Source organism: Pogona vitticeps, chromosome 2 (genome assembly GCF_051106095.1).
Source record: "Pogona vitticeps strain Pit_001003342236 chromosome 2, PviZW2.1, whole genome shotgun sequence".
In the NCBI taxonomy this organism is placed as follows: Eukaryota; Metazoa; Chordata; class Lepidosauria; order Squamata; family Agamidae; genus Pogona; species Pogona vitticeps.
In genome coordinates this window covers 76,455,919-76,465,446 of record NC_135784.1, presented here as the reverse complement: position 1 = coordinate 76,465,446, position 9,528 = coordinate 76,455,919, and the positions used below count along the sequence as shown (strand labels likewise).

The following is a 9,528-nucleotide window of genomic DNA, read 5'->3' as shown; positions in this document are numbered from 1 at the left end:
CATAAAATATGTAGTTATAAATGATCACTACGGGGAAGTAGTCGATTGATTACTTGTGCATCATACTTTCTAAGTATTAAATATACCTAATTTATATAACAACCCCTTATTTTAACTGGGATATTTACATTTAAGTAAAGAGAAGAAAGAACTGTAACAATATTCCGGTGTGGAGATTCAGGATGCGAACTCAGACAGTTGTTCCTTTTTTCAATATTACCTCATTCCCCTATTTTCCTTCCCCGACAATGGTCAGCGTTAGACGTCCATTAATTTATAATCCATGTTGTATTGTCTCGGTTTTCCCTTAAACAATTTTTATACTTCAGCAAACCTTTGGCTTCGCACTACAAAATACAGAAATATTTAAAATGTGAATATATCATAAAATGCTCAGAATTTCTTGAATTTTTCAAGAGTGACCAATGAAGATATACTATGGTTAATTAATAAGAATAAAACATTTATAAAATGCACAATGCAAAAAGCTAGACTATTCTGGTCACATAATAACAAATAAGAGGTACAGCTTGTTACAGCTGGCCATTCAAATAACTGAAAAACTCTGTCAGTTGTGAGTTTGTGGCCACATTCAAAGTCAAAATAGTCATGATGACATCCCACCTCCAGTAAGAAGAGAACAAAAAAAGGAAGAAAGGTCCCTATTTCAAGACAGTATTCATGGAAAAGCCTAATAATTTCCCTATTGAGAAAGGTGTTGCATTTTATCTCCCAGTTGCTGAATGTATATATAGAATTGCATTCAGTTAAAAGAGGAATGAAAAGTGGAGGAAACAACAATAAATCTAAGATATGCAGGTAAAAACATACTGTAGTGGAATATAGCAATTTGAAATTTACAAAGATTAAAGAAGAAAGCGTAAAAGCAGGATTACAGTTGAACATTAAGAAAACAAAACTCATAAATGCAGAAGTATATAGATTTAATGTTGACAACTAAGAAATTAAAACGGTTACAAATTTTCTGCATCATGGTTCAGTCATCAATCCAGATGGAGACTGCAAATAAATCATGAGACTTGGAAAGGAAACTATGAAGGAACTAGAGAAGATCTTCAAGTGTAAGAGTGTGATGCTAGAAACCAATGCCAAAATCAGCAATATGGTATTGCCACTGACTCTGTGAATGCTGAACAGCAAAGAGAGCTGACAGTGTGGGGAGTTGATTAAAATGTAATGTTGGAAGAGAACTTTATAAATATAATGAAATGCCAAACAAAAACAAACACATATAGTCCGTTTGACTCTTAATTATATGAAGCTTGAACTCTTAGCAGATGTGAAAATGACTAAACTGGAGCTGTGGTACTTTGACTAGATCCTGAGACTACAGTACAGTATCTAGAAAAGATAACAAATGCTGGGTAAAATGTAAAGCAATTGGAAAAGGGGAAGCTGCAACATGAGTTGTATCAGCTCAATAAAGAACCCTGTGGTCTTCCGTTTGTATGTCCTGAGCAAGGCTGTTGATGACATGAGCCTTTGGATTCTAATTGATAAGTCTGTCAGAGGTAAAAAGCAACTATGTGTCATATAACAACAATATAGGATTGATAGAACTGTAAAAAAGACAACCAGCATCATTAACAAGAGTATTAGAGGCTTTCAGGACACTTACAGGCCTTGCCACAACTTGTTATTAGCAGAGAAAACAGCTGTCTTATATTGCAAGTACAGTAGTTGTGATTAGGAAAGAAAATCAAATGTAAAAGTATGTGGTACAACTTTAATTAAAAATCAGCTGTTTCACAAATTGGTGTTCAAGTTTCTAAGGACTTCAGGCTATATTCACAAGAACCAGAACACTTACTTTTCAGTCAGATCTGTACACGGTGAGGTTTTGATCATGCAAACACTACAGTTTTAAAAAATGTCTTTTAAGACCTGAGCAATTGTTAATGTTTACACTGACCTTTCTAGATACATTAATATATGGATACCTGAAATATACACATAATTAAATCAGCCAGATGACAGTCCCTCTGTAAGAACTTCATGTGCTGGGAAGTACTAAAACTAAATCAAGGATTAAAATCATATAAAATAAATGGACAATAAAATAATTTGGTTCACATTTTAACGCAATTGTACAGTATATCTGTGAAGATTCTCACCCATCCAGGTGAGGTTATCTGGAAGCTGAGTGATGGCAACTGGACATCTTTCTTATTAAGTTGAAACATTTCGTGCTACTCGTCCAAGAAGCAGCTCAACCTAATAAGAAAGATGTCCAGTTGCCATGACTCAGCTTCCAGATAACCTCACCTGGATGACTGAGAATCTTCACAGATATACTGCACAATTGTGTTAAAATGTGAACCCAATTATTTTATCATCCATTTATATTATGACATGATAAGATTTAATCCTTGATTTAGTCTTAATACTTTAACAAGATGTTTCTGGATTCTGAAACTCCTAGTGGTCAGAGTACTACCAAGGAAGCCCAGTGACTAGCAAAAGCAAAGTGTGCTGCTTATATACCGCCCCCTAGCACTTCAAGCACTCTCTGGGCAGTTTACAAGTTAATTATGCAGGCTACACATTGCCCTCCCCCCCCCCGCAGCAAGCTGGGTACTCATTCTACAGACCTTGGAAAGATAGAAGGCTGAGTCAACCTTGAGCTGGCTACCTGGGATTGAACCCTGGGTCATGAGCACAGTTTTGGCTGCAGTACAGCGGTTTAACCACTGCACCACAAGACTAGTCCACTACAATTTTTCAAAGCTGATGCACATTTATGTAAAAGCAATGCATTGTACATGGTTTCAAAAACCTGTTCTTGTTAAGTACAGAATATCAGAAGAGAAAGAATGATTCTGGCCTTGGACTCTAGAGCTTTCCTAATTGCTTTTCGTAACTCTTTTCTCTTGAAGCCTTATCACATCCAAAGGTAAATATTTGTTGTTTTCCATGTTTTTGTGTGGCAATTCTATGTTGTCTTTCTGGTCACTGATTGGCAGCTTCTCAAGAGTCATTACAAATACAAGTCCTTTCGCGGCGTCTATCTCAGTTTGCTTTCAACATGGGGAGGCATGTGCTCTTTTATATTTTGTTGGCACTGAGTCCTGCTTTTGTAACTTCAGACTTTTTAATAGAACAACTGAGGAACATCAAGGTATGTTGCTAAAGTAAAATTAAGTGATTTTCATTTTTCAGAAATAGCAATCAAAATCCTGTTGGTGACTTATATATGCATAAGTAAAACTGTGTAAATGTAGCAAATTGCTGTTAGTTAGTGAGGCAGTCGTCACAATTATATGGTAGTTTACCCATGGCCTTCATAGGAATTGCCAGATAGCTCAGTAGCTTATGCAGAGGGTGGGAGTTCAGTTCCCCACTATGCCTCCTTAACAGGTACTGAGGTTGATGATGATCCATAGGGTCCTTTCCAGGTCTGTAGTTCCAAGATAATGATGATTATTATTATAGTTAGTGGCAACTTGCTTCTAATGAAAATTCTGACTACTAGAGAAACTGTATCAGTGGACATCAGGGGATTTATAGTAATTCGTGTGGGAAATGGTTTCTTGAATTATCTCAAATACATATGTGTTTTCTTTCCCCATACAGGATGGAGCACAAAATTAATTTTTATCTATTGGTTTGGTTGCGTGAACTTTTTCAAGCATCTTTTTCATGTTCATGTTTAACTGTCACATAAAAGTCTACTTTAGCTGCATCCAAAATTGCAAGAGTGAATGTCCACTCAAATAAAGTGACTTTCTTTTCCTTTCTTTCCTCCACACCATTTCTGCCAAATGTCTTTCAGAGAGTTCCTGAACTCTCTAAAGCAGATGGGGGAGGGAGGCAGGTGAACTGTTGCAAACAGGATGGAGATCCATTCTACCTACAATGTCCATTCCATTGGTGGACTAACATTTCACACGTGGACAGGTGCTGCTGGATGCAACTTCTTACTGTGGCCTTTTCAATATTTATGGTAGCTCTAGCCATGCCCCTAGTTATGGCTCATGATAGCTTTTCATGTTATGTCTATAAATTGTAGAAATTGGTTTATTATTGATTTATCACAACTATTGTATGCTAATGCTGCAGTTCTAATTCTCTATTCTGTCACCCTCTGAAAGTTTCAACTCTCTTTCTGTGCTTTTCACCCAAAAATCAACCTGTGTTTATTTAGGAGTAAGTCCAATATGTAGAATGAGATGTCCTTCTTCCAAATACATATCACTGTATTTTTTCATGTATAAGAAGACCCCATGTATAAGATGCCCCCCTTTCTAATCCAAAATTTCTTTCTTTGCAAAAAAGTGGCGGGGGAAGGCAGGGATCAAGGCGCTTTGATTCCTGCTTTCCCCCTCCACTTTCTTGGGAAGGAAGTGCTTTCCCCCTCCACTTTCTTTGCAAAAAGCTGCTTTCCTCCTCGCAAAAAGTGGAGGGGGAAAGCAGCTTTTTGCAAAGAAAGTGGAGGGAGAAAGCACTTTTCTTGCAAAAAAGTGGAGGGGGAAAGAAGGAAACACTTTCCACTTCCACTTTCCTGCAAACAAAGTGCTTTCCCACTCCACGTTTTGCAAAGAAAGTGGAGGGGGTGTTTCTCCCCTCCACTTTCTTTGCAAAAAGTGGAGAGGGAAAGCAGGGATCAAAGTGCTTTCATCCCTCCCCCTCCTTACCACCATGTATAAAATGACCCTCAATTTTTCCTCTAATTATTTTAGGGGAAAGTGTTGTTTTATACATGGAAAAATACAGTAACTAGATTTAAGAAGTTTATATAACCGTGCTGCAAATCTGTGTTTTGTAGAATCTGACAATATTAAAGCTGGTATTTCAGTTCATTATTTATCAGGTATACACTATATGAAGGAGGGCAAGTGAGAGTATGCTGTGGGAATTATTTGGAGTGGAATTTAAGATACAAGAGTGCTATGCATCAATATCCCCATGTTTTGGTCACAAGGAGCTGTTCATTTGTTCTCTGAATTTAATTTTATTTAATCTCCTATAGATGATTGAGCCTTGATCCCCCCCCCCCCCCGTTTCAACAGTGTGCATATGATCTGCAATGGTGTGTAGGATAATCTCTTGTGGTTGCTGGTAAAATTCTGTTGCAGAAATGCAGGGAATTACACGCTCATATTCAGTCCTAGTCTGAATGTTTTTCTGATGGAAACAGTTACTATGAAGCCACTATTAACAGGGGACTGGGTAAAAGTGGAACAGAATGGAATAAGGACTTCTTAATTTAAAAAAAGATGCCAAAAAACAGTGGGATGTGCTGGGCAAACATTCAAACAGTTTTTATACTTCAAACTAATGAATATTGATATTTCATTAACAATTTATTACCCCCAAACCAACAAGAATGGAACACAATGGCCCAGAATGGCAACTTCAAAGTGGAATACCCAACCGAATTCACATCACACATGTGGTTAAATGAGACTGATGCATCTAGCTACAAATCATCTGCAGAAGAAAAGATTCTGGTACCCATTCCAGGCAGAACATTGATTTTGTTAAAAAAAAAAAACCAGAACAAACAAGCAAACAAAACAGCCTGAAGCAGAGCCTTCTGAGTAGGACAGCCTAATCAAATTCACCAGCCCCATCCAACTAGAGGAAACAAATGGAACTAGCCACAAAATGTCCCTCAGAACAACATTATAGTACCCGTTGTGGACAGAAAATCGATATTATGACAAACAGCCCAGAATGGCAACTTCTGAGTAGGCCAGCCCAACCAAATTAGGCTGCCCTATCCAGCTAGAGTGAACCAATAGAACCAGCCAAAAAATCTCTGGAATCCATGTTCACGTACCCATTTCAGGCAGAAAAATCAATATTTGTAAACATCCTGAAATGGCGACTTCTGAGTAGTTTATCAATTAGATCTAAAACATCCTCTCTTCTAACTTATATCTGATTTAGTCAGGAGGCGCCATTTGGGCAGTAAAATCTGCCCAAGATCTTCTGTCATGAAGACAGATGCAAATATTGTAACTTGTTTAATTTCTTTGCAATCTCCAAGTCCTCCTTTACCTCCCTCAGCGTCCAGAAGGCCAGCCTCTTCTCTGGCAGGTTTGTTGCTTCTAACATATTTAAAGAAGCTTTTACTATTCCCCTTTATATTGCTGGCCATACATTCCTCAAAGTCTTTCTTTGCCTCCCATATCATCTTCTTACATTTCTTTTGCCAGAGTTTGTATTCCTTTTGTTTTCCTCATTTGGAAGGCTTTCCATTTACGGAAGGACTCCTTCTTGCCTTTAAAGCCTCTCTAACTCTGCTCATTAACCATGCCAGCACCCACTTGGACTTAGTTGAGCTTGTATTTTTTTGTGGTATACACTTCCTCTGGGTCTCTATTACCATTGTTTTAAACAGGCTCCCTGAACTCTGGAGAGATTGGATTCTTTTTACCTTCCCTTTCAACTTCTTTCCAACTAGTTTCCTCATCTGAGGGAAATCCACCCTTTGGATATCAAGAGTTTTTGTGTTAGATTTGCTTGACACCCTCTCCCCCCCCACCCCCCAACATGTATGGCGAAAGAGATTGCAGCATGGTCACTATTCCTTAGCGGCTCAGTGACATTCATGTCCCTCACTAGGTCCTGAGTACCACACACTGTCATCACTTTGTGGTTTTCTATCCTGTCCATCGTCATTCCACAGAGGTGAGGTTTTCTGAACCGGACACCACTCAGCTCCTGTTGGCTTTCCCCCAGGATTCAGTTTAAAAGCTGCTTCTGCCTACCTTTTTAATGTTATGTGTCAGCAGTCTGGTTCTGTGTTTGTTCAGGTGAAGCCTGTCCCTCTTGTATAAGCCCAGCTTGTCCCAAAACACTCCCCAGTGCGCATTGAGACCCCTGAGCACCGCCTGCCTAGCTGGCCCTGTGTGTGGAACTGGTGGCACTTCTGACAATGCTACCTGGCTTTGAGCTTCCTCCCTACTAACCTAAATTTGGTCTCCAGGACCTCGCAGCTACATTTCCCCATGTCGTTGGTGCTGACTTACACCACTACTGCTGCCTCATCCCCATCACACTCTGTGAGCCTATCCAGATGATATTTGATGTCCGCAACCATTTCCCTAGGCAGGCAAGTCACCATGCAGTGCTCACAACCATCACAGACCCCTTGCTCTATGTCAGTAGTTCTTAACCTTGGGTTACCCTGGTGCTTTTGAACTGCAAGTCCCAGAAACCCCAGCCAGCACAGCTGGTGGTGAAGGCTTCTGGGAGGTGCTGTCCAAAAACACCTGGGTAACCCACTGCTCTATGTTCCTGACAATCAAATCATCCTCTACCATGGCCCATCAATAGCAGCTTAGTTGCTGACATCAACTAATTCACCATTCACTTATGACTGAATGGGAGCAATACACCAGACCACTAACCTTTCAGAAGAACTACAGTCCACACACAGAAACATGGATTGTAGCTATATGCTTTACCAGTGATAAAATTGTCAAATATTAATGTTGATAAGGGGAACAAATTCAATTAGGTCAACAGTTATGGTAAACAAACGTATTAAGAATCACTTGCTAGGTCACGTGACTAGAGGGGATTGATGATGTAGGGCTCAAACCATCTCCATGAACTATATTCCAGTATCCGTTGTGTCACATAAATCTATACAGTATTCAGAAAACAGCGTAGAGCAGTAACTTCTAAGCAGGAGAAGCAGCCTCATTTGCCATCCATACAGGGCTCAATCACAGTTAATAACCAAGCCACAAAACATCCAAAGATACTACATTCTGGCATTTTTTTCGTGGCCAAAGTTTTACATTCCTGAAAGTACCCTGGAATTGCAACTTCTGAGTAGGCCTTAGCTACCATGTGAATCATAAATAACCACAAAGTATCCACAGGAACCACTTGAAGGTTCCCGTTCTGGGCTGAAAATCTGTTTTCTGTATAGCATCTCAAAGCAGCAGTTTATGGGGAGGCCAAGGGGACCACATTCATCAGTCAAACATAACTGAATGGGACAACGCAAGAAGTTACAGAATATCCACAAGTACATATTCCAGTCCCCTCTAGTCTGATGGAACAAGTGGCCTTCCTTACTTGGAGGTCACTGTTCCTAGCTATTTTTGAAAACATCAAGTTTTTCCATGAAGTGGGTATTCAAATGCTTTTCCTGGCTGCATCTCTCTCCTCTATTCCAACAGGATAGATGGATTTGGTTGGGCTGTCCTAGTTTGAAGTTGCTGTTTCAGACTGTTCTTTGCAGTATTGATTTTCTGCCCAGAACAGGTACTGAATGGAGTGGGGCAGTTTGGTTGGGCTGGCCTATTCGAAACATTCCTTGATGTTTTTTTTTTTTTTTTGCAATATTGATTTTCTGCCCAGAATGGATACTGGAATGCTGTTTCAGGAGACATTTTGTGTCTGGTTCCATTTGTTCCCTCTAGTTTGATGGGTCTGGTGAATTCTGTCCTATTCAGAAGTCTCTGCTCCGAGCTATCAGTTTTCTGCTCAGAATGGCTACCAGAATGTTGTTTCTGCAGATGAGTTGTGGCTTGGTGCATCGTCTCATCTAGCCACATGCATGTTGTGAATTTGGTTGGGTTATCTGACTTGGCAGCTGCCATTCCGGGACATTATCTTCCTTTCTGGCAGGTTTTTGGATAATAAAAAGTTTGTGGAAGAGCAATATTCATTAGTTTGAGGCCTAAAATACTGTTTGGATGTTTATGCAGCACACAGCACTGTTTTTGGCATCATTTTTTATTAAGCCCCCATTTTGGTCTGTTCCTAGTTTCCAGTCCCCTATTAATGGTGGCTTCATAGTAACTAACATTTTCAATCACATAAACATTCAGAAACATTCTGTTTCCACTTTTACCTAGCCCCCATTAATAACAGAACTGACAGCCCAACTACGCTCAGTCAACTACATGATGTATAGTATATTGCAAGTATATCTGGTCCTTTTTTATGGCTATTTGTTCCATTGTGTTCAGCTAGCAACCATAACTTCAGGCATAGCTGGAGCTAACATATCTATTTTGAGTGTTTGGGTTTTGTTTTTTTTTAGCAATTCCACTCACATTGCTTTGTTTTGGTTTCTGGCATGTGTGATTACCTACATCAATCCAAAGGGACAGTAGAATAACATGAATTTAACTTTGATAACTGCAACACAAACAGCAGGACAAATTGCAGGGTAGTCGGGCTCTGAGCTGTAAAATGATGTACAGTTGCTATGTACCATGCTGTTGAAATACAACCAACATACTTACTTTTTATGTTTATCTTTACCTCTTTACAGAAGAGAAATGCTGCTGATGTGGTAAGTAGGCTTTTCATTTTATTTAGAAAGCTGTGCTTTTTCACTCTTGCTTCTTGTGCTGTTTTGTACTGAAGTAATTTTAACTGTCAGGTGGTTTTTGTGGAATCTATTAAACAGCCTCAAAGCACATTTCTCCCTTCTCTACCATCTTGAGAAAAGGACTCTGAGCAATTCCCGTATGGGTAATTCTGTGAGCAGGACTCGATCCTGGAGAAGCAGTGTATAGCATTTGTAACAAAAGT

General features: G+C 39.4%; 1 protein-coding gene across 1 annotated transcript in view; it reads left to right on the top strand.

Moving 5' to 3' along the window:
* The first annotated feature begins 2,837 nt into the window (after positions 1–2,837).
* The window catches only part of LOC110080622 (inter-alpha-trypsin inhibitor heavy chain H3), a 35,885-nt gene continuing 29,194 nt past the window's right edge, over positions 2,838–9,528 (top strand). The window contains exons 1-2 of the mRNA XM_078384054.1: positions 2,838–3,139; positions 9,266–9,286. Coding sequence (XP_078240180.1) covers positions 3,047–3,139; positions 9,266–9,286 — 114 coding nt within the window. The 5' untranslated portion in view covers positions 2,838–3,046. The remainder of the gene's footprint in view (positions 3,140–9,265; positions 9,287–9,528) is intronic.